The sequence below is a fragment of the Chrysemys picta genome, chromosome 8 (genome assembly GCF_011386835.1).
Source record: "Chrysemys picta bellii isolate R12L10 chromosome 8, ASM1138683v2, whole genome shotgun sequence".
In the NCBI taxonomy this organism is placed as follows: Eukaryota; Metazoa; Chordata; order Testudines; family Emydidae; genus Chrysemys; species Chrysemys picta.
The window spans coordinates 81,292,258-81,318,797 of NC_088798.1; the positions used below are offsets into that span (position 1 = coordinate 81,292,258).

The 26,540-nt window shown below is 40.5% G+C and overlaps 1 protein-coding gene across 2 annotated transcripts in view; it reads left to right on the forward strand.

Moving 5' to 3' along the window:
- The window catches only part of SLIT3 (slit guidance ligand 3), a 793,796-nt gene that overhangs the window by 683,637 nt on the left and 83,619 nt on the right, over positions 1–26,540 (forward strand). For both annotated transcript variants that reach the window (XM_005295705.5, XM_065554865.1), the window contains 2 exons: positions 15,929–16,026; positions 24,089–24,228. In XM_005295705.5, the coding sequence (XP_005295762.1) occupies positions 15,929–16,026; positions 24,089–24,228 (238 nt within the window). The remainder of the gene's footprint in view (positions 1–15,928; positions 16,027–24,088; positions 24,229–26,540) is intronic.

Consider the following 26,540-nt stretch of genomic DNA (forward strand, 5'->3'; position numbering starts at 1 on the left):
AAGCAGCAAAGAGTCCTGTGGCACCTTATAGACTAACAGACGTATTGGAGCATGAGCTTTCGTGGGCGAATAGCCACTTCGTCGGATACAGGGTATTCACCCACGAAAGCTCATGCTCCAATATGTCTGTTAGTCTATAAGGTGCCACTGGACTCTTTGCTGCTTTTACAGATCCAGATTAACACGGCTACCCCTTTGATACATGTACATATTTGTTAGCAATGTCTCTTGTGTATAACACTGCATATCTTAGGCTGAACTTAAAAGTGAGGTAGCTCATGAATTGTTCACTCTAAATCTGAGCTGGCAGGCTTGTGGGACAGACAGTTCCATTTAATGAGGGTAGAAATATGCCGGCTTTAAAATGGGGGAAAGTAAGTGCTGATAGTTATCTCTGCTGCTGCTCTCTCCCCATATTGGGTACTGAATGTGTTTGTTACAGATAAGCCTTGTAGGAAATCTTGCCTTCAGGATTCTTGCCTTTGAAGAGCATTGGTGTCTAAGCAGCGGATAGTGTAAGAGTGCCACCTATGGGGACTAGCAGGAATAACTTCAGGGTGTCATTGTCAGCTAACATGCAGCTGTTTAATTGAAGTTCACTTTATACAATTTCCACTGAAACAATGACATATGAGTCTTCTAAACATTTTATTAAAGTTAATGTTAAAAAAATTATATAATCCATAGGTTGAGAAAAGAGTGCCTGTATATCTTGGTATAGTGCTTAGATTATCCACAAATACAAAGTTTGTTTTTAAAGTCATATGATACATAGAGTACGTAATTAGCAATAACCCAAATTTATGTGACTAGATTTAACAATAGAGTTTAGATATTAGAATCCGAATACTCGGGTACATCACTCATGAAAAGTTGTACAGAGATTTGGTTGCGGAAAGCAAAATATATCAATGAGTGGAGATTGTCCCTCAGTAATTCAGAATTAGGTTGGTTGTCCATTTAGAAAATACAATCCATGAGGAAAGTATTTCAGTTACTTTCCTGACTGCACTTCTCATTGGCACTCCAGCTCATCCCTCCTGGTATTGCTGATGTCCGGTGATGTGTTCTATGTAGATGTCCTTCGACCACCCGATGGCATCTGACTCCATGAGATGGTGCATCAGCCGAGCATAGCGTTGACCGATTCCGCATTCTCTCAGCACTCTCTCATTACTGGGGTCCCATATGCCAAGGCTTCAAGGATCAGTGCGTGTGTCTGAACCTGTAACCCTTAGCTCTCAAGGTTTTGGCCAGCATATCGATTGCTTTCTCCCTTCCCCATCATAGATACCATCATTTAAAAAATATCTGTGCCTTCCCTTGTAGGATGTTTGTTAGTCTGAGGATGGATCACTATAAAATAGATTCTGAAGTCTTTCTTTCTGGCTTTTCTCCGTCTTTGAATACTGAATTTTGTGGACTGTATGGACTCCTATTTATGCAGATAATGGCACGATTTTAATTCACATAGTCTATTGAGTATGTTTTTTACACAATCACTATGATAGACAGCACACAGGTCATGGCTAAATTATAATTACCATATATACTCGTTCATAGGCTGAATTTTTTTAGTAAAAAAGGGAAGCACCAGAGATGGGGGTCAGCTTATGAACGGGTATAGAGAGGGAGAGGTGGGACACAGCCTTTCCCTCCAACAGAGGGAGCAAGGATAGGCAGCACAGCCAGCAGAGACAGAATGGAAGAGGCAGGGCCAGAATATCTCCACTTCTGGCCACGCTGCTCTCCCCCCAGCCTCCGAAGCAGCTATACAAGACTATATGTCAGCTCTAATTTCTTAGACTATGCCATTTGGGAAAACAACTCCTTTCTTTTATTTCTTTGGGTCTATTAACATATGTGCATAAATCCCCCGTACATCAGTCAGTGCAAGAAAAATCCTTCAGTCTGAATTCCAGGAAGAGGAGAAATTGGAAGGAACTCTTAAATCTTGCCTGCATTCTTCCACATATGAAGGAGAGTTCAAACGTCTCGGTCTTTACATGTTATCCTATCTGGGCCTCTTTCCATTAACAGCATCAGGGTGGGGGGAAAGATAGTGGAATGCTAGTCCCTTGCCAAGTTTGATTAGTGTGAAAAAAATCAGCGCAGCAAAATATTGCTGCTGTTAGGAGATTCTGTCTCGGTGAACTAGATTCCCATCCTGTGATGCCATCCTTGGAAGCCTTGAGATTTTTCTGATGAAGGTACAGTACTTAGAATAATTATCAGTGAATGTAGGAGTACTTCCTGCTCTCTGCAAGATAAAGTGGAGAGCCAGAGAGGTTGAGAGATAAGGGAGGAGTAATGGGTGGCCCTCTAAAATAAGAGCCCCTGTGTATGTGTGTATTTTGTAGGCAAAGACCATTGGCACCAGCAGGGGTTATAATTTCATCTGATGCCTCCAAGACAGGAAGACTATGAAAGAAGAAAGCATAGCACCCACCTGTTCACACTTGGAGGTTTTATTCATGCTTCCCAAGACATAACTATGCATCGGTTAGCTGATTTGTGTAGGGATCCTTTTCCCCTGCTACAGTAGGTTTAGGGAAAGTGAGGATTTACATCCACTAGAGCAGGGGTCGGCAACCTTTCAGAAGTGGTGTGCCACGTCTTCATTTATTCACTCTAATTTAAGGTTTCGCGTGCCAGTCATACATTTTAACGTTTTTAGAAGGTCTCTTTCTATAAGTCTATAATATATAACTAAACTATTGTTGTATGTAAAGTAAATAATGTTTTTAAAATGTTTAAGAAGCTTCATTTAAAATTAAATTAAAATGCAGAGCCCCCCGGACTGGTGGCCAGGACCCGGGCAGTGTGAGTGCCACTGAAAATCAGCTTGCATGCCACCTTCGGCACGTGCGCCATAGGTTGCCTACCCCTGCACTAGAGTATACAAATGAAAGGCTTAAGCAAGGATTACAGGCCACAGTTGCTGGTTGAGGGTGGTGAGGCAGGCACATACTCATCAGGAGTCCTGTAAAAAGCACAGTGATGTGTTATGCTTTGGCCTAATGAGGGCTGTTAACAATGAAGCCAAGCCTGAGGAAATGTTTCCATTTGCTCTAGGGCAGTGAGAAAGCAGATGTTGAGTGACCTGAGGCATTGACTCTGATTGTTCAGTGCTGCATCAGGAGAAAGGGGTCAGCAGAAATGTTTCCCCACAGTAAAGGTGACTTTAAATAAATTAGAGAGTCAGAGCCTCAGCTGGTGTTATAACCGAGAATTGATATAAAGAAGACTTCTCCTCCAGTCCCCTGCCAATGCAGGATTGTTCACCATTGTACATTTACTCATCTATCTAGATTTAAGTGTCCAAAGAGATGAAGCTCCCACCCCTTTCTTTTCCCATTCTGCACTCTAATAAATCTCACTCTTAGAAGCTTATTTTAATGTCAAATTGAATTTCCTTTTCTTAATATCATCCTCTCAGTCCTAGTTATACCCATTCTTATTATGTTAAGTAATTTCTCTCTCTCCTTGGTGTCCTCATCCTTCAGGTATCTGTAGACTGTTATGTCCCCGCTTAGTCAGGCTGTGCGTATTTAACTATTAATCTTTCTTTCAGTCTGACCAGCCACCCAATTGAAGCCATCAGTCACACCAGACAGTCCCCCTTATTATTAAAGCCTCTCATGATTGGCTCTTTTCTTTTACCCTTCCTGTGCAGCTCTGGCATTGACTTCACCATATCTTCTAGCCTTCGTCTTTCTCTGTCTGAGACCCTCAGCAGAATTTAAGCTCATTACCTCTCCTCAGAGATTAATTCCTTGTTTTCCCCTCCCTTGGTATGGTTTTGCATGAAATTGGTCTAAGCAATCTAAGGCAGTAGAGAAAACACTTTTCATTGGAAAGTGAGAGTGCATTACCTCCTATAGAACGGAAAGGGTGCAATGCCATATCTTGCCTCAGAATGGGTGATCGGCTCATTTAGACAAAGCCCATGCACAATAGGTACAGTTGTATCAAAGCCTCTTGCATTCTATCAGTCCTTGCCCGTTGGTCTCACAGTCTCAGTCACTGAGCCACGTGGAGGTCAGAAAGACTTGCCTCCTCTGTTCTCTCTGGAGTCTGTTCCTCCTTATACCTCTGAGAGTTTCTGGGGTAAACCTGTGCTTAAGTGCTTTGGCAAGGGGGGGATCAGGTTATTCACATGCTGAAATGCTTAATCCACAAAACTGAACATCAGTATTTTGGCTCCTGATTTGTGTGACTGGAATGAGCCAGTGTTAAGTGCCACACTGGCTCCTGTCATGCTATGTGCCAAGTGGTTATGTGTCCTCCACACAACAAAATGCTCTAATATTAAATGTTTACTATGATTGTTGGTTTTAAAAGGAGAATAAAAGGTGATTGTCCTTTTAATTGTTTTTGATTGTTACAGACTCTCTCTAAAACCATTTAACCCAACTGACTTAACTGTGTCCATCCATCTCACATCAGCCCCGGGATGTGGCAGTACCCAAACATTACATATGGCCATCACTCATGTCACACTTGGTCTTTCATGATGTTGTGGCATGCTCTGATGTCACAGACCTTTTTGGAGGAAATAAGCCACACTTTAAAGGGACATTGTCTTCTTGAAAATCAAATTCTTGCCTGAAAAGTTTTTGTACCTGCTTTTTAAAAGTAACACCTAAGATCAGTACATTAATGGAAAGAGACAAGAGAAAATTTTCCTCTATTTTTTTCAGTTTGTTTGCATTATCATTCTGAAATTCTAATTAAGCCCTACTTTGTCATCTTTCCTGTAGTCTGAATGATATAAGTCTGGAAACATCTATAACAGTATATTTTATGGGACTTCAAAGATTTTTTTTCAATTGAAATTAGGATTTTAGTTTACTTCTTAGTAGTTACATTAGTAGACGTATTCCAGAGGTTCCAACATCGGATTCATGGAGATTGCTTCCTGTCCATTAGTATAGGATGTGGATTTTTCATGTGGTAGACTTGTTCCACCTCTTCTTTCTGCTGATTGAAAGCCCGGAAGTCCTTTATCTATAGCATCTGCTTACACAAGCATTGAAACACAGCATGCTTGTGTAAGCAGAGATCCATAAGGCAAGAAGAAATACACAATAATGTATATTATTAACAAATAAACCGCAAGCATCCACCGAGAATCAAATTTCATACTGATGGTGCCAATGCCAGAATATTTTTAATAATACCTCAAATCCTTGCCCCTTGACTTTGACAGACATAATCTTGATTACTAGCTACAAAGATAATGGAAGGTGTAGTATACCCTGGAGGATCATAAATCTTTTTGATTAAAATAAAATGAGGCTGAAAGCAGAGTTGGCCTAATTTACTATAAATTGACAAATAGGATTTATTAATAAGGACAAGGAAGTCACTAAAAAGTGCTGCTGCCATGTCCAATTATTGTTTAATCAGATGCCAGTTGAAGCCAAACTGGTGCAGAAGATTACTGCATACAGTCTTGTAGGCAGTAACAGTTCTCTGTATCTTTACTACACTCGTCAATGCTGTGAAGGTTTCAGAGGCTAAAATCTAAACTGATCTCTTCTCCTGAAATCACCTTCTGTGGCTTTCAGCAAGTAGTATTTCTCACCATGTGTGAAAAATAGTGGGCAAGGTTTAGGTTAGCTTGCTGTGTCACCCAAAAATGGATGAATGAACTGGTCCAGGTGAGATCAAACCAAATTTGAAACTTTGACCAAAATTAGAAATGAATGAAACTTTTTCTCATATTAACTAAATTAGATTATTGGATTATTAACAATCATATAATGCAACTTTTTAACAGTGAGGGTAATCAACCATTGGCACAGGTTACCAAGGAATGTGGTTAATTTATTATCACTTGCAGTAATGTAACCTGGAGGTGGCTGTCAAGCTGTCTAAGGTAGCTCACAAACATAAGTGCCAACCTCAGGTCAGACTGTCAAGGAAGAGGGCACAAACCCCAAATTGGGTGTGTTCTATAATTAGACCTCACCAACGAAGTGTGAACTCCTAAAAGCACTATAACAGCCTTAACATGGAGTCACAGGCAGTCCCCTTGGATACTCCAAGCTGTCTTGTCACCCAGGCAAGCCCGCATTTGTGATAGATGGTCCTTTACACCAAAAATCAACCATAATATTCAGGTTACTCCCAGTCCCAAAGGACCAGTTCCTTACCCCAGGTCAAATGTACCTCAGATCTCAAACCAAAGACAACGCTTGTAGCCAATCCTATAGTACTAACTGAAGATGTATTAACTAAGAAAAAGAAATGAGAGTTGTTTCTGCGGTTAAAGCAGGTAAACATGCACACACAAATGAGATACAGTCTTTGGTTCCAAAAGGTAATATGCAATGATATGATATGCAAGTTCTATATGTCCTTTAGGACTAATCCAAACCAAGCAACTTGGGAATTCCTTGCTCATGCTTAGAAATATTGCCCTTGACGAATTCCAAGCAGCATAGTGATACAGTTTCTTCTCATCGGGCATTTTTGTTCTGTTCCCCCAGAGTTCAAACTGATGAATCAAGTGTGGTACCCATCTTCTCTTCATGGGTGGGTGTGGCGGTGGGGGGGGCAATCAACAAAGTTTTTGTCCTTTGATGTTTCACAGTGGTTCATGTGGTTTCAATGAGCCTTCTTGTCCACAGGACCAGAACTTTATGCTAATTAATGCTTCTTTCCTGTTTGGTGTTCCACAGTTACAGAGATTTACAATGCGAACACTCAATATAACTTTATGCCATGGACTACAGAGGTTATAAGTGAGATCAATACATGCCGCATCCTACAAGCATTCCATCAAGTCTAAACACATTCTTATCAACTTAACATCTGTTTTAACAAAGCTAACACACAGGTGAGCCAGACTGGTTTCCAGCTATGCATTTGTTAGTGTTCACTGAGGCTTATGGGCCTTGGCATGAGCTGGTACCTGGTCTGTCTGTGTCACAGTGGCAAAGGCATGAATGACTGTGCAAGGTGTTCATTGGCTAGGAATAGACACAGCTCATTTGCAAAACACAGATTAACAAAATCAGTCTGAGTCTCTGCTTCTAGCTTGCTATCTAAGAGCAGTCAGATTCAAAAGTACCTTAATATTGTCCGAAATACCTGCTTTGTCAAATAATTTGTATATATGCCACCAACAGATGTATCAGACATGCACCCTGACACTTCTTCTAATTACCTAACCCTGCTAGCTAGCATCATCTGCATTTTATCCCGATTGAGCCTTAGCCATCTTATGTTGGCCAGGTACAGGATAAACGAGGAAACTGCATCATCTGGATTTGCCAAAAAGGAGACAGATCTGAGTGACCTCAACTTCATGCAGCGATCTGTGTATATTGCCTCCCAAGGCAATGTGATTTGATATGGAATCCTTTGTCTTAAGAGGTTTCTGTGGTAAAAAGTGAGTGGGAGAGAATGGTACAGTAAATAGGCTGTGGTTTTGGATTTCTTTTTCATATCTATCCCATCAAAGGAATCAAATATTTCAAAGCTAGTTTCATTCTCCACTTCTGCAACATCAGTAATCATTTTGTTGAGATCCAGATCCTTTCTTCACACAGATGTGCAGCTGGTTTAGGTTCATTACACCAGATATGGATGTAGCAATCCACATATTTCCCTTTGTGTAGCTGTCCCCCAATTTCATTTGTGTAGCAGTTTGCATAATAGGGTTTTTGTAATGGTTTGTTTTTAGTTTTACAGCACACTTCATTAAGTTTTGGTTTTTCTTAACATTCTCAACATATAAACGTTGGTTTCCTTTATAATGAAGGGCTTTGAAATGTTACAGTTGTAAACAGAACTTCATGATAGTCTTTTTCTACCAAACTTATAATTAAGTGCATTGGTTGGATAGCTGACTTCATCCCTTCATGTTTTCTTAGTCATCTGTATAAAATTCTTCCTGCTTCTTTTAATTTGTATTTACAGCTTGTGTTTATCTCATGTAGTTATTAAAGGGAAGCTGTTGTATACTTCATTAATCTGTGTGTGTTTTCTTTTTGAATATCCTTTATAGAAGTTTGAAATTAACCTGCCTTTCTCTAAAGGGCTTTTGTGTCTTTTCCACTCATTGGTGCATGGATTATTTCCTCTCCGTTCTCCCCCATCAAACCAGAGATGGTTCTTATAAAGCAAAAACAAACATCACTTTGCCTTGTTCTAGTTACCTCCTTATATGTACACCAATTTACATCCTGACCCTGAAATCTGATCTAAGCGGGCAGGTTGCTATGCCTTTGCAGAGTGCCATTAATCCACGCAAAAATGATTGCAAGACTGGGACAATCATCAGTAATGTCACAGGTAGCAGTACAGTTCTGAATACTTAAGAAACTTGGGGTTCCCCTATTAGTTAGATATGGCTAAAGAATGGAGTCATGCACTAATACATTTTGGAAGGGGGAGATATTTTCATCTTTTTTTAATTTCACAACAGCAGGACAACTAAACTATTAAACCCAGTAGATATTTCAGTTTAGGATCGCATCCCAGGACAGATAAATGCTTAAAGATAGTTTACATTTTGGTTTAGCTGCTGGAAAGTAGCCCTTTAAGTTTCTTGTATAGTAAAGAACTTATTTAGTCTTTTCTTGTTCAGTAAAGCGGGTTTATTGGGTTTTATTCAGAACACCAGTAAGTTGTGTGCATTGGTATTTGTGAGGTTGTTTGTGGTGGTGATAGTGGTGGGATGTTACACTGATATTTTGTAAAAGCAGCAAAGAGTCCTGTGGCACCTTATAGAGTAACAGATGTATAGGAGCATGAGCTTTCGTGGGTGAATACCCACTTCTCCGGATGCATGTAGTAGAAATTTCCAGAGGCAGGTATAAATATGCAAGCAAGAGTGAGTCAGGCTAGAGATAACGAGGTTAGTTCAAACAGGGAGGATGAGGCCCTCTTCTAGCAGTTGAGGTGTGAACACCAAGTATTTTGGAGTATCAGTGGAGTATGTTTTCAAGATGGTGTTTTTGCAGTTGAGTGATTTGGTGTATTGACCTCTCGGGAAGCACTAGCCATATTTAAGGAGTTCAGATACTTAAAACGATCAAGGAACATTCCTAGGTCTTACTTCAAAATTCTGTCACTGAATTTGCTTTGGCGTAGTGTCTGCACTAAATATATGAAAACTGTGACATATGTTCTGCCCATGCACTGCCTCAACAAAATCTAGTAATAGGAATAACATAGGGTGAAGACTTAACAGTTTCTATGTATTTGCTTGGAAACCCTTTTTCTTTCTCCTGCAGTCATTTTCTCAGAGTACTTTTTTATCAGCTGCCAATACAAAGACATGTTAGTCACTGAACAAGGCTCCCATCGGCCAGAAAAAAAAAAGCTCTGTGGCTGCCCTGTGGGCCTCTGTGTCTCTACCGGTGTGCAGCCTACTGCACTTCCAATTCAGAGGCCAAAAAGGACAGTGGCTACTGAAAAGCAGCTTAATCTCCTGCTCATCCCCTTGTGGTTCCGATTTTTGCCTACCCAGGTGCTCAGAGTTTCTTTAGTCTCTTTCCATGGGGGCATAAGAATCTTCTTGGCTCCCTGTCACTGCTGTTGTCTGAGGTCTGCCGTTGTTTTTTACAAAATGATCATATATTGAATTGAGTCACCATATGTTACAGCTACAGGAAATGTCTCTTAATTACAAAGTGGTTCTCCTAGTTACACAGAATAATCATTTTATGCCTTCTGTCTTATCGTTTTCTCTACCCTGAAAAATATTGTATCTGGTAACATTTCAATAACCTTTAAACTCAGCATGACTCAGCAGTGATTAGTGTTACACAGCACAGATCGATTTTGAGGTGGAGGGGTTTTTCATCCTTTTATAAGGATAATTATAATATTTCATTCCAGAATAACATAAGAAGTCAGCAGCAGGTCTTGTAACTTCATTTTTGGTAGATAGTGGCTAGCTAGCATATCTTTGAGTTTTTCTGGAGTCATGTATAAGTGGTATGTCAAGTCTCCTGCAATGAAAACTTTTGATTTTCCCACATTTTCAGTGGGTGACAGTCTTTAGACCGCATTTTGATTTCTGCTATAGCGGTATAAATACAGAATCATTCCAATGAGGTTGATGCAATTGTTCCATTCTTATTCTAGTTTAACTGAGCAGAATTGGGTCTTTTGCAGCAATAAGAGTTGCCTTATGAGAGGTAAATAAGGGAATTATAGTATTTCGTGGTTCGTCTGTTGATCTATCAAACCTCCATACCTAAATTTTGCTGCTTTTAGGATATGATGCAAGGTTCTTCTTCTTGCAAACCTCCTCCAAAAAACTGAGTAGGAAAATGATTCCAGTGCCTTTAATCTGTGAGCCAGATATGTTCCTTTCTTTAAGGGGAAACTGATTAGAAATGAATAATTCTCAGTAAATAACTTACCCAGTCTATTTAGTCTGTTGCTCAGAGAATATCTCTGAACTGGTTGGTTTCCTCTCTTTTTTTCCAGAACTACTTGATACTTTTGTAAATTCTTAAAATTACATGGCATAAACATGAGGATTTTTTGGAGTAGATAGTATTTGATCTGTTTATGTTGGAGGTGATTTGTCAGGTTAAATTAGTGCTCAAGCACTTGTGATGCAAATACTCACAGGTGGAAATTCAAAATTCAATTTCTGCAAATTCCTGTGTACGTTACCTTGAAATTCATTTTCCGTGAATATTTGTGCTTTTAAAACTTAATTGAGAAATTTGCCTGGTGCTAACTCAATGGGGTGAAGGGCACAGGCAAATCAAGTTAATTTAAAATACCAAGTGAATCTGGATGGAAATATTATTGCAGTATTTGCCCAGTTAATGACACACAGGTACTATGAGATGGATTCCTTAAATATTTATTACCAGCATATTATGAAATAATAGCCTCTGTATCAGCAGGTGCCTGATTTATTTTTAACTCACTTGAAAAATATGGCTACTTAGTGGTTATGACTGTCAGTATGGCCTAATGGGTGGAATCCTGGGTTCTGTTCCCTGCTTTGCCATTGACTGCAGGGTGACCTTGGACAAATCATATCGTTGCTCTGTGCCTTAGTTTCCAGATATATGTAAAATAGGGATAATGATCAGGGCCACCCAGAGGATTCAGGGGTCCCAGGGCAAATTGCCCCACTTGCCCCCCTCCCCCCCCCCGGGCAGCCCTGATAATGATAATGTAAAGTGCTTTGACATCTACTGATGCAAAGTGTTAGGTGGTATTATTATTTATGGTAGAGCTGGAGAAATAATTTACAGACAGTGATTTGACAAAATTTGGCTTTCTTTTTGTGCATGTATTATGTACAAAAGCAGACTGGTTTTGTCTGTTATTTCTAATTGTTCACACACTTAATGCAAACATTTTTCAGCCTACGGGTTGTCCATGAAGTAGTTGCTTTAACTTTGTCTCTTCATTATGAGCTCGGTGCTGCGCCCATTGAAGTTATTGGTCAAACACAGTGATTTCAGTAGTGCAGGATGAAGCCCTCTTTCTGGGATATGATGAACTAATAGGATTATCTGTGACTGGCTGACCCTTTTAGAAGTAGGTGGACAAAAACCCAAAATATCAGATGGCTTGGTGAACTTGTATGTCACAAACCATTGCACAAACAAATATTCACTTTCCACATTATGACAGCAATTTAAATGGTCAAAATATTATCAAAGCAAATGTGTTTTTTCATCAAACGTATTCACATAACCTCTCTTTGCCCTATTTGCCCAACTCTCCGTTGGTTTATGCCAATTCTTCTTGGCTTTTTGCTGTTATGATGTATTTGATCCTGGAAAATGTAATAAGTATGGGCTAGTAATTGAGTCCAAGATCTGATACAATTCTTGTGATCTACAGCCTGTATGTACAGCACTGTTCAGTACCGTTTATTTAAATTAGTGCTGGGACTAAAAGAAGAACTTACGTTTTCTGTGGGCCAGATTCTGCTTTTTCACAGGAACGTTCATTTGGAGCAATTCTACTAAAGCTGGAGCCGGTTGATTTACTCCAGATTTACAGGGGTACATGTGAAATCCAAATGTGGTCCTGACATGTATGCACTCTGCCTTGCCATTTGTAGGAACTTTATGTCAAAATCCATGTTGTTCCTTCCCTCTTCTATGGGAGTGGCCAAGCAGATTTTTTTGGGGTGGGCAGGTGTTGTTTTGCAAAACTCATCAGAAAATGTCTCTAGGCTGATGCTTTTGCTTTACCATCAGACTACAACAAAATTTTTAGAGTAGAGTTACAAATCCCTAGAAATAAGAGTTACAGTCAAAAGGAGACCCTCCAATCTAGCAACATGAATCACTGAGACAATCATGTTGTTTTTGTCTACCGGCCAGATCTTTGGAAGCAAAGCTTGCACCTCCTTTTCCAGTTCCAGCTTAATTCACACACCCTTAGTCTTGGACCAAATGTTCAATGTTTTCCCTTTTTGAGAACAGACAATTAATTTTCAGGGTATGTAGGTCAAAGAGTTGTCTTCAGTTCAAGAGTAAATGAACTGAGTTGAGGATTGGTGCTTGACATTTAAAGAAATTAATCCTTTACAAATATGCCAGTATTGTTGTAAATTGGGACCAGAGACTTGCAATCTTTATTTGAAAGATGTTTTAAGCATGTCTTAGGGCTCGTCTATATAGGAACACTCAGGAAAGTCAAGACGCATTAACTCTACCTGTGAAGTTAAAGCACATTAGACCCCTGCATGGTCTGTCTCATTCAGAAGTGAAGTGGCCTGATCAGTTGTAGCTTACTCAATGCTGATATTTTAAATAGTCTCTGCTTACTCTTTGTTTTCCACATTTTTGTGTACGATAAAATATTTCACTTGCATAGCACCTTCTTTCTAAAGAACTCAGAGTGATGAACAGACAGCTGACACTCATGAGATCAGAGAGAGAGAGGCAAGTTGTGTTATCCCACTTTTTGGAAATGGGTAAACTGAGGCAGAGGTTTCTCTTTACCTAGTGTCACACAGCAAATTAGTGTTATAATTAAAAGTCTGATTCAGCAGAAAACATTGTTCAATTTCCACGGTGCCTGAGGCCACTGAAGCCCTGAAAACCCAATAACACAGGCTTATGTAGTGAAGAAGTGAAAACTGGGCTCTGAATCATCAGGATTTCATGTGCAGATACGAGGGGTTAGAAAATGCTTTTAAAGGGTGTGCTTTCATTTTAACACAGATCTTTAGTAACAGTCACCAGTAACTTCCAAGGAAACGTGCATAGTTGCATGAAATGTAATATGAATATTGTTACACATGGTGTTTGAAAGGCTGTTGCAAGAGTGTGTGTAGAACTTTTGGAAAAATAAATGCTGGGCTTTTTGTTTTGCGTGTTGCTATGCTTAGTTAGCTCACAGAGGGTTTCAGACTTCGATGCCAAGAGAACACAGAGTATCTGTGAATTTGAAAGGATACCTACAGTACTGAATCATCTGCAAAATACTCCATTTACCAGGGATATGGGAAAACATTTGTGCTGAGCACTTGAGAAATATAAAGCATGGCATTATCCCAGCTTCACTAGGATGACATGTCGAGCATGTAGGGTTTGCAATACAGATGGACAAAGCAGAGGCAACACTGCAGCGGGTGGCAGTGTATTAGATGTGGCTGGCATCCTGTAAGTGCTGTGGAACACACAGTGCCAAAACCAAAGCTGCATGAGCTTTCCTCTTCGCTTTCAGCATCGTCCCCTCTTCCCCAAGACCTTTTACAGTGAATGATTCAAATGGAGAATGCCAAGTTGTTTGGCAGAGGCTTGGGTATCGGTGAAGCAGAAGGTACCTGTGCCAGTTCCTGAGCAAAGCCCCAGCAAAGCCCACTCCCCAAATTAAGAAGAATGAGTGGGCTCTGTTAGTCCCCAGTCATTCCAGTATTTGATCACGTCTGGCTCCTGCTTTTTGGACCTGGGTCTTCTGCTTCCCTGACCTTCAGAATCGGAGCATCCTGATGGATGTTCTCCCTTTCTCCTTTTGGCCTGGAGAGAGAACAAACAAGCACAACAAATGCAAGCCCTCCCCTCTGCCTAATGCTGGGGTTTGTGGCTAAACCAATGGATTTGCAGTCAGGAACTGTGGTTTCAACTCCCATTTCTGTCACAGACTTCTGTGTGACCTTGGCAAGGTGCTTAGTCTCTCTCTGCCTTGGTTTCTCCCATCTGTAAAATGGGAATATTTCCCTACCTCAGACTATGTTGATCATTAACATTTGCGGGACTCAGATCTATGGTAACTGAGGTGGGGAGCATATAAGCACCTAGATGGAATATACATCATGAGCAATGTGAGGGAAAAGCAGCTATCAACTATATTCAACAATTTCTCTGTAGCTCCTCATGACTACTGGTTGTTTTCTAAAATTCCTGGCTAGTTGAAACTGATGAGACTGCATCAATCCCAGGGTAGCAAGCCTGCAACGATTTTGTATTGTTGGTATTTACATAGTATTTATAGCATGATAGGCACTTCAGCTGCCATTGAAACAGCCCTGATAAGCTTCCTTTCCAGCCCTGATCCAGCAGTTGGATTCATGGATGTGGACCCTTGCACCTGTCTGGGGCCCAGTTGCAGGATTGGGGCCTATGTTTTGACTGAGCACTGCAAGATGTAACAATTAAGAGAGGGAGTTGGGGACAGCATATCTATATATACATCTTGTTCTGAGTGCAGATGGGTCTGCAAGAAGTTAACCAAACCTGAATCCAGCTGAAGGCAAATCATCAAACCTGCCGCTGAACACTTTAAAGCGAAAGCTAGGTTCTCCAATGTTGCATGCAGCCACTTCTTCTGCCCCTGTTGACTCAGGGGATTGCTTCAGCCTTATAAAGATTATTACAGATTAGTCACAAAAATATCATTATAGTAACACAGGATGTGAACCATGATTTTAAATGAAAAATGTTACTTCAATAACCTTTTAGTTTAATTTGAGATATTTTTCTTATCTTAGAGTGTGGTTATTTATTGGCAGAATTGACTGAATGGATTACTTTGGTGATGCAAATCAAATAGAGAGAGAGACACTGCTAAGGGATCATCTCCTAAGACTACTGGGCAGATCCCTTCAGTTTCCTGTGATTGCACAGACTTTGGCAGACCAGAGACTTCCTAAACTTATAATCTGTTCTGAAATAACTCAAAGGAAAGGACCAGTCACTGTGATGTATATATCAACTCCATAGCAAATTGAGCTTTAGCCAGCAGGATACAAGTCCAGTGGAACCTGCTTTAACAGCCACTCAAAGGACCAACAAAAATCAGTTGCTTAACACAGGTAGTCTTCTAGTAATGATGGGGCAGAATTATAGTAGTTGATGCACTTGGAGATATTTGTGGATGTTCTCTTAAAAACACAAGGCTGCTTAGTAAGGATGCTATTTTGAATAGATTTCACTGTATTTTGTAGAGGAATTTCAGCTTGGCCTCCTAGCAGAAAATATAAGCTTTTACCTTCAAGCTTGGCCATCCTTAGTATTGAGTTCTGTGTGCTGCCGTAACACTTGACTGAGTACTTGTAAGTGCTGCTGGTGCATACTGATTCTGCACTGCTCTGGGTGTACCTCTCATTGGAATTATTTGCTCATTTCAATGTGTAATTAATATTAAAGAATAAAGTATATTCTATAAAGTTAAAACCAATAGCTTTCTCCAAACCAGCAGGTGAAAAAATAACTAGCCAGAGACTTCAAAACCAAACAGTAGCCCAATACACTCACCAATACTAGCCATTATTGTAGCCCTGCCTTCCCAAAAGCCTGGTTTAGGCAATGTCTGTCATTCAGTAAAGAATGCTAGGTGATGTGATTGCTCTGAAGACTACATCCTTTGTGTCAATACAAATGGGAAAATGAAAACAAAGCCCAATACACAAGATAGATTAGTCCAGTTGCTCTGTGTGTTACTAACTGAATTTTTCTTGAACTTTTCCCAATAGGGTCGAGACTGCAATATGCCCATTAATGCCTGCATTCAGAATCCATGCCAGAATGGAGGGACCTGCCATCTCACTGAGGCAAATAAAGACGGATTCAGGTAGTGGAGAGCGAATTGCATTTAAAGCAAGATGAGATGAATTTACCTTACATTTGTCTATTTTACACTAATGAAGTCTAATGGCTTCTTTACTGAAACTGCCATACATGACAAATAATTCTCCTTGCCAGACATGAAATTAATTTGGTTTCATTGGTGACATATCGTTTCCTCTAAAACAGGCCTCCTTATTTTCTCGTAATGGGACTCTCTCTAAAAGCTGTTTTGAGCATTCCCCTGATCTGCTTTGTGTTATCCAGAGACTAATTTTCCTTGGGGCATTTCAAACACACACACACACCCTTTTTTAATTTGTAAAATGAGCATCTGTTGCTTGACAGCCAGATGCAAAATGTTTTCATACTGAAGAATCTCATAGTCAAATAGGCTTTAAAGAAACAATTGAACAACTGAGAGGTTATGTCAGTTTATGTTTGTGCCCATAAGAGAACAACCTCTATAACTTAAAATCTTGGGCTTCAATTTCCCTATGTGAACAGGGTGCAGCCTAGACCTTGCTCAGATAGGAGACTTCCAAGGGGAACCCGGGAAGTTGCATGAAGTGCTGATGATGGTGATTTAGAAAAAGTTACTCTTGCCTCTGAGGTAGTGTTTCTCCAGTTGTCCTGTGTGTCTAAGGGACTTTACACTGCACAGAGGGGTTGTTTTTCAGCTGAAACATAACACTGGGGCTCTGGCCACTTACCTGCATTAAAGATGCTAGAATGCTTTTTGGAAATTAGTTGCTACGATCATGAAAAAATTGCTACTAAAGCGTATATGCTATCTTTTACTCAAAACTTCCCCGTACTGTAGTTCCAATTGCATACAGGACAAAAGGCTTATGTGGTGTTCCTGTTGCAGGAATAACTGCTTTGTCTTTTCCCATATGCAGCATATCAATGGTGGCTGAAGTGAGACACAGAATTGTAAGGGTCACAGATGGGGAAAATGCTGTTTAGGTTGCCTAGGCCACCCTCAGCCAACTGGGGATTATACTGTTTAGTACATCATCAAATACATTTTCCATGAGTCAGGCTTTCTTTTAGAGCTGATCAGAGAAAATGTTGATGGAACAGTATTCCACTGGAACATGCAGTTCTGTCAAAATTGAAATGCTTTGTGAAATCAAGTCAATTTTGCCAGAATTTTGTTTAGAAAAAAAATGCAAAAAAGGTCCCAACGGTGTCCAAACATCCTGTTTTGATATTTTCATAATGAAATGTCTCAATTTCTCATTGTGAAATGACATTTCATCTTGAATTCTATTTTTATCATATTATATATTTATTATAATGCAAAAATGGTAACAAGTCAAAATTGAAACATTAGTTTTTCCAAAAGATAATGTTTCAAATGACCCATAACCATTTTTTTTTTAATAAATCTTCACGGACAATTCTGAAGTTTTCTGGTTTTGCTCTGATTTGGAATGAAATCAAATTTTAAAATCTCAAAATCCTCCATGAAAAGGAATGTCTGTCCCCCACACACCTCTGCTTTCCATCAGTTCCCTTTTATATATTCAGTCTAAAACACTGTCACTGAGTAGCTAGTCCAGGTGAGTAGACCAGGCCGACTGCCCCCAAGTCAGAGCAGGTGGGCCCAACTGAGCCAATTAAAGGGGGCTGTGCTAAACCAGGGGCTATAATGCCCTGTCAGACAGCAGGAAGAGGAGGAGTGTTTGGGACTGGCATTGCCTGGGGAGAGGAAACCACTGAGGGAGCTTACTCCAGTGGTAGATCCTGGAACAAGTGGCCAGATGGTCAGGGAAGTAGCCCTGTGGCCAGTGTTCCCAGAGGGGAATGGAACTGGCTGGGAGCAGCGCTGGCTGAATGAGATCTGTCTGTGAGAAGGGAACTGGCTGAGAAGGGAAGCTGGCTGGGACTGGGAAGCTGCAAAAAGCATGATTACCAGAGACCCTTGGAGGAGAGGCCGTTATACCCTCGGAGAAAGGGTGAGCTGAGGAACTGTTTTGTCTGTTATAGGCTTATATTTGGACAAATAAACCTATTTAAAGGAGACTGGGCATGGCAATGAGTGCTTGTTTAGCTGGGGAGAAGCCTTCCTGTGTCCCATATGCTGGGGGAAGGCAGGAACTTAGATCAGCCCCTGGTACAAAAGGAAAATGAGGTGGATCTTTGGTGCCCAGTGAAAATGGGGAAAACAGAGGCAGGTTGTCGCAGAGCAACCTTTGGCCATGAGGAGGTGCTCAGATGATGGCCACCGTATTACAAGTACCTTGGGCTCCCATCCTGCTAGAGGAGATGTACTATAGAAGTATAAGGCATTATCTAAAAGGATCTGCGCTGATAGATTTGGGAGTGGCGGAGAGATAGAGGAGGAAGATGAGGAAACATTTTGAGCAATGAGCAACAGAAGTTAGTCTTAAAGGTGCCACAGGACCCTCTCTTGCTTTTTACAGATTCAGACTAACCCCTCTGATTTTGAGCAATGATTGTCTGGAGGGAAATCTTCTCTCTCCAGTGGATGTGCTACTCCTGTTGGCATCCACTGGAGCTACATGCATACATCTGTGAGCATCAAAATGAGAAAATATCCTCTTAGGTTGTATTCTGTGAGGAAGTGAATGTCAAAAAAATGTTTTAATGAGAGGCCCCCTTAGAGTTTTTAGTTGTGTGGCCTGTGAAAGAAATTATATCTTCTATAGATTTTCTTCCCTGGAGGAATATATTAATATACATACTCAGCTGCCAAGCTTGTCAAACCTTTACTCTTGTAAAAGGAAACTTAAGCCAAAGCTTTCCTCCCTATAAAATGCCAAGTGGTTTAACTCTCAAGTTTCTGTAGTCACAGACAAGCGAAATTACCCTTTAAATAATGGGAAGGTGGTGACATAAGCCAGCCAAAGGCAGGAAATTCACAGTTATGGCTGAGACTGTATCCTCGCACACACCCCTCTCTGGCTGTGCATAGATAGGGCAAGGGGTTCTAAACAGCAGGTGATTTCACTTCTCATTTTTGTTGCTGTAATAGCTAGCCACAATGGAGTGGGTAAAGAGCTTAGGTTCAGCTGGAGTTCTCAGATCCATTCTCTTGTCACCATTTTTTTCTTAAACTTTTTTTTTACTCGGTTGGCTAGGACAAAGGTCACACAGTGAAAGCTGCTTGGTGGGATTCATAAAATGCCGCAGTAGTGTCAAGTACATCTGTGTCATAAAAGCCAATAGTGTCATTTAGCATCTTGTAGTCCCTCCGCTGAGACTGCAATCAAGGACCGCCTCGGTCATGGAGACAGAGCTACCCATTCTGACTCAGATTTAGCCCCCAATGAACAGCAGATCATTGACAGTGAAGTGTGAGGAAACTTACATAGTCTTGTGTTGCTCTATCCAATTCTGTATATAAAGAGAGTTTCATTGTCCAGAACTATTAGTCCTATGCCTTCCACAAACACTAAGTTCACTTATCTATGTAAAAACCTGAAGCTGATAAATTCTGCATATGTCAAGGATGCCTCATTGGTGAAGGATAAATGAAGCTCTTACAGGCTATCAAGTCATTCACTTGTTATGCAGGTGCACAAAGTTCATCTGCCAAAAAGCGATCGTTTTCTTGAAAAAATTTACTCTGTTTACACAAGAGCTGACTTTTTAAAGCATGATATATCATCTCTGTATTTATTTTGTTATCCAAATACAAAAATGATTAATCATAGCATGGACAAAGTGCAGCCAACCATTTTAAGTTTGCTGCTAATACAGTTCAGCTCTGAAAAGTGACTCTAACAATGGCATTGTTAAGTTCCTTCTTCCATTGTATCTCAATGGCTCCTTATAAATGTGCTCAGTTTACAAGTAAAAAGTTATGTATTCCTAATAGCCAGCTCTGAAAACTCAACCTGGAATCTGAAAATCATTTGGTTTTTTTCCATATCATGCATTTTCCCTCGTAATAAAGGTTCTGTAGGCCATATTCTGCCCTCAGTGGCAACTGTGCAACCCTGTTGTCTTCAAATTATGCCTTCAGTTGCACGGATGAATCGGATTGATCCTGGACGTTGAACTTCATATGTTAAGATTTGGATGATACAGAAGAAATAATAGACCACAGTGTAAGAAGAAGTAAAAAGCCATAATCACTTGATCAACATATCTAGGTCTAAATATGCACAAGAAGCTGGTCTGTTGTGTAAAATGTTGATAATTTTACATAATCACTTTTCAGAGTACAGCCAACTTCTAAAAATTTTTGTTTCTTTCAACCCAAAGCACTTCAGAAGTTCTGTAGATACTGCACTTCTGAAGGGCAGCAACTTCTGGGGTAGAGGGAAGCAACTAACTTGTGCCCAGCATACTGCAGAACAGTAAAAGGGAAATTATAGTCAGGAGCGCCAGGGTCTTTGAGAACAGCAGTGTCATGAAATAACTGAATTGGGAGAGCAGGCTGAATTTTAATTTTTTAATGGTTTTGGTCACAGTATCTAGGAGACCACCTCTCCCTATGTGAAACTGTAACATTTGAGTGCTCAGGTAAACAGTCCTATAGCTTAATCAACAGCAGGCTAGAGCTCAGGAAGTTTTCAATAATAATAATAATAACTAGCTCTTATATAGCACTTTTCATCAGCGGATCTCAATGTTTTATCTCCATTCCACAGATGGGTAAACTGAGGCATAATCTGGGGTGATGTGCCCAAAGACACCCAGCAGAGCCAAGAATAGAATTCAGGTCTCCTGAGTCTTAATCCATGCATTATCCGCTGTGCCATGCTGTATACTCATAGCTAGAGCTTACTTTCACCATTGTTTAGCAGGAACCCCAATTTGATGTCCTTCAGATTACCCTGAAAACCTCATACTTTTCTTCCAAGCTGTGTTGGGAAAATATGTGCAGATCTTCCCAACTGACAACTCTTCCACCATACAATCCAGAGTTCCAATTTATATGTTTTATCATTTAATTTCCACTTGCACCCATGATATATGCTGAGCGCCATTGAATCAAGCTGTAAACCCTGTATATGATGGAAACCACTTCAAGCCTATGCTTGCACTCTGAATTGGAACAACTGACCACAAATTGAAATAAAGAATGACACATAAATAATAAAGCAAAGACTTGCCCTAGAACAGAGTAACTGGTTGCCAGATTTCATTAATTATGGTGACATTTCCATTCTTTACAAGAGCCAAACAAACCCTCCTATTGCATATTGCAATATTGTACAATAACAATCTCAGTACTGTAATGTCCCTGTTGTAAACTTTGGTGCACTGGACCATTACTATAGCAGTGTTTAATTACATACAGTCCTAGTCAGGATGTGGCAAGAAGAGGGTGAAATATTCATAATATAAAAATCACCAGCACAATCTCCTTTTGTTGTTTTCCTTTACATTGAAAAAAAGATGTCTCCTCCCAAATGAGACCTTGAATGCCAAGTTGCAGCCTGGAGCACATTTTTAAGGCTGAATTATAAACCCCTGAAAAATGGGGTTTTGTAATGGAAATGGGTGACATGATAAATGCTTGACTTTGTTCAGTTTCTTTACCCTCCTTCCGCTCCCCTTGCCACAAAAGGTGCTGTGCCAGCTCTTCTCTTTCTTATCTCCTCCTGCGATCCCCTGGATCATTGCAGGGTCAGAAAGAGGACATTTTTTATTGGTACTAATGAGGTAGAGCCAGATAAAGAAAATATTTCATATTGATTTATTGTGTTTTAAATTGAATTGATCGGAGCCATTTGTTTTTAGTCATTCGCTCTGAAGAGTTTCCCCTCCCTTTTAGCTCTCATGACCTGTGAACGGTCAGTATAGGTCTGAAGGAATGTAGCTGTCTGCTGCTAACCTATGCACTTGTGCTAATCCCCTTCTGGAAGCTTTCCTGTCGTGAGAGAGCGTGTGCACACTCTCTCTCTCTCTCTCTCTCTCTCTTACACTTTCCTTCACAGTTTTTATTCCCTGGGTTTCCATGGGAGTGGATGTTTCGGCTGCCCATGTTTCAGGGGAACCCAAGTTTACTCCTTGAGGTCATGCTGAGGCATGTGTGGAGTGTTCATGTGCAGCCAATCCTTAGAGCAGAGGAGGAAGAGAGGGAAAGCCAGCGTCATACTCGCCATAGTGGATCCATGCACCCAGTCTAGAAGAGCTGTGGCTCTGCTAACAGCTACCAAACCCTCCCTGTTTCTTCAGTGCAGAGCCTCCACTTAATACCAACCCTTGTCTATATGCCTCAGTCCTACCCACACCTCCATGATAAGTACTCCCTCCCCAGCCTGACCACCTGAGCAGTAAATCACGCACACACAAGCCTTATCTGCATTTGGAAATAGTCTTGATTCAGCAGTCAGTGGCCTGCAGTTGATATGGTGGCACTGGTGCTTTCCACTCCAGGCAGCAGTAGTAGTAATAATAATAATAAATTAATACTTACCTCTTTAGAAATTTTAATCTGTCAATCTCAAAACCCTTTACAAACATGGTCAGTATCATTATCCCCATTTTAGAGATGAAGTTGAGGCAAAGAGAGGGGAAGTGACTTGCCCAAGGTTACCCAGCAGGCCAGTGGCAGAGCTGGAAATAGAACCCAGAACCCCTTTGTGCTCTGTTCCCTGGGCTACGCTGTCCTGTAGACAAAGGGAAGCCAGGATTTGCTTTACATTGTGGTTTTGCAATTATGCTTTATAGGCCCAGTTGGAACAAAACCCCTAAATGTCCTTGTCTACAAGTAAAGGGCAGCTATATAAATTCCTGAATCAGGGGCTATTCCTGAGTATTGATGAGGCCATACACTTCCTGTGATGAGTCTCTGAACCAGCCAACTCCCAACCTGACCAGTGCCTCCATTTCCCCCATATATGCAAACTATTGAAGGCTGCCTGAGATCATGCTCAGCTGATTCTAAACTGAATCCCACAACCTCAGCTCCACTCCGCTCCTCATAGAGTTTAAGGCTCTCTGCAAACTCAGGCAGATCCCTCTGCATTGGTTTACACTTGGGTCACATTTTCAAGGTTTTCTTCACAACCATAACAACTAGATGTCTTAAAAATTGTGGAGACTCTATGGATCAATGGAGCCCTTTCTGCACTGCCATCTAGTCCTCCATACTCCTTTAAGTGGGCACACTCTACATTTTCAGAAAATAAAGTATTTAGTGCAGTAGTTCTGTGTCCAAGTCCTTACAAACCCAGTATTCCTGTCCTTGTTTGTTTGATCTGTTGTTTGGATATGTTACCAAGGTATTGGGAGACAAGGTAGGTGAAGTAATACATTTTATTGGACCAACTTCTATTGGTAAGAGAGACTAGCTTTCAAACTTACACAGAGCTCTTCTTCAGGTATTGGGAATCATAAATACTTAGGATGTGGACAATCACACCATTTAATTTAATTATTCTTTCCTGGTTGATTCTTCATGAGTACTGAAGGAGCTGAAAAAGTGCTGATACCTTAACACTTAAAGTACTCTGTTTGGAAGATCCATTAACAAACATTTGTTGTTTGGATGACTCTACCACAAGGTGGTAATGAGATGAAAACTTTCACTTCTACCTCCCTAATTCAAATCCAGTCTAGGTTGTTAATGGTGAAAGAGTTAGAGCCATTTAAAAGCTTCCTGTTCACATGTGATGATGTGTGTTGGTGTCATCAGTCCAGTTCTTGGTGGACAGGTGCCTACATAACCAACACTGTTGTAGCAATCGACACCCTTGTTGGCTATGCAGAGAAACCAAGAATTTGATTAGCCTTGGTGAGTGAGCTTAATCTGTCACCCTAGAGTTATTCATTCCAGTTCAGGGATGAGGCACATCAGCAAGCAGGGCAATGGAGGTGCAGGAGAGATGAATTCTTCTGCCCGCGCTGTACCTTTTCTGTAGATGAGTATAGGAATATAGTGTCCAGGCTAGTCACTGTGGCATCTATCACCAAACTCACTAGGAATGAGTCACCCAACTCGCTAGTAATGCTGCTGCGTTGTAGCAGCAGAGAGCTCATCTGTATCAGTTTTCATCCCACTCCAGTACTTCCTCCCTGCTCAAAAGCAAATTCTGAAATCCAAACTAACTTTTTCTCTGTTTTTTCTATCCCCTCCAAAGCTGTTCTTGCCCTCTAGGGTATGAGGGAGAGAGATGTGAAATAAACCCAGATGACTGTGAAGATAATGATTGTGAGAATAATTCCACGTGCATGGATGGAATCAACAACTATGTCTGTCTCTGCCCTCCTAATTACACAGGTAAGGAAGGACCACAGCCAAAGGGCATAGAGAACTGAGGGGAGCAGTTGAAGGAACTTCCAGCCACCTGAGGCACCATAAGAAACTGGTCCACTCCCACTTGGTTAGATCACATGCATGGAATTAACCCGGATTCTGAGTAGATTTTAAAGTATCCAAATTGCAAGTGTGTTGTCAGTGAATTCCTGCTCATCCAGTAAATAGAGGCAAGAAAAGGGGATAGTTTTGCAAAGATGCTGCTCCAGCAATATGTCTGACCCTTAATCCAGAGAGATCACTGCTACCCCTGAGAGAGTGTAATTCATACCAGAAGAAGGCTTTTGGGAAGGTTCAGAGGGGAAAATCTATTACTGTCTTGGCATATTTTGTACACATACCCTTCCCCAGGTCAGAAGTACTCATTGCAGTTACTGGAACTACAGTTAAAATATATAAACAAGAAATTCGCAAGTTCATCTGTTGGTTAGAGAAATTTGTACTTTTCCACAAAAGTGTTCACAAAAGTGTTTCCAGTACTGATTTAGCTCAGTATACATCTGCTTAGCATTTCTGAGAATAAAAGTGATTCCTGTTTCAAATTATACTATAATAGTAGCACTTATAAAATAACTTCCATCTAAAGAACTCAAAGCACTGCACGTATTAATGAACCAACCATGACAATACCTCGGTTAAGTCACCTCCATTTTACAGATGGGGAACTAAGGCACAGAGGCTAAGTGATTTGTCCTCGGTCACAAAGTAAGTCAGTGAGAGAGCTGGAAATAGAACCCACATCTCCTGACTCTTTGACCTGTGCTTTAGATGTCTTCCTTCCTAAATCTTCTGTAGGGTTAGGATCCCTCTTAGCTCAAAAATGTAAAAATGCTGCCCTTCAGATGACTGCGTAGATGCTTCACTCATCACAAGCCACTCAAGCCTGATCTCCTCTGCTCAGTATACGGGGTAAGAAAATATCCATGTTAGTTCCTATTTTGATGCTTTGAAATACGTTTGTTACTCTATGAGCATGGAGCACTAATGACGGGCTTCTCGTAGGCTAGAGGGTATTACATATCACTGGAATTAATAAGTATAAAGTTGGAGTGGCTTGGTAAGTGACAGGGAAGTCTTCTAGAATTTCCCAAACTCTTTTAAAATGGTTTTTATGGCCAATATGAGAGGCCTGTATAAATCTTTGGCTGGGAAAAGCCTTATGACTTGAATGAAAATTTATTAGAGATTTTATCTACTCCTTCTGCCAAAATACTCGGCAAAGCTTAGGCTGGCCCGGAGCAAAGAACTTTGTTTCTAGTATGTTGAGCCAATTGTTCTTACATGTACTGTATGTCTGTGAGCCTTACATTGCTGATATCAAATAGAACTCCTTATATGGTGATAACGGTTTTACGTTTACAAAAGGAAGTGTATTTGAGCAGCTACGCAAGAGATCGCTAGCAAGGAACTGAATCCAGTGCACAATGGACTTGATCTGTCCTTTTTAACAGCCTCATGGTGGGCTATAATGGTTCTTGCAGAGAAAAACAGAGAAAAAGGGATGGAGTGGGATTTTTCTGCAGATAGTACCTGTCAGTGAATCATTTCTGGTCATGGCCAAAGAATTTTTATGACACTTCAGAGTCAGATTTTCAGATATTTTCAATCATAATCCAGCTCACTCTTACCAGCTCAGAATGAATGACTGAATATTGCCTTTTGTAAGCTGTTCATCATCTAGAATGTACCAGATCATCAAATTGCTATGCAGTTAAACTCTTTGGACCTAATTCTATTTTCAGATGCATGATACACACTGCCAGATATAGAATACAATATCCGGGGCCTTTGAATATTAACCCTTTGTACAGCCAGGAACTTTTTGATTGCAATTTAAACAAATTTGATTATAACTATAAACAGTAAGGCTGAAAGTCTGGAGACCAGTAGTATGCATGGTTGTAGAGGTGTGATAGGACTTGCATACAATTAAAGGCTGAAAAAATCACTTGGAAAGGAGAAGAGTTAGAGGTACTTTGTGTTTTTTAAAAATATGAAGGTCCTTGTGAAATGTGAGCTCAGGGCCACTTAAATTAACTGCAGGCTAATTTTAGTACAAACAAGATAATATTTATTCACACCTTGTAATCATTCTGATGAATTTGCTGCAGCAAAAAGTCTTAGGGTAAAATACTGGTATGCTAGGGATGCGTGAAAAGGAAACTGAACTCCGTACATGATGGATGTGCTCTTTCAAAACTGCTCAGGTCAAAGGGGATAACAATATTGTGGCTATATCTTTAAAAAAATGAGCAGGATAACCTAATAACTAATGA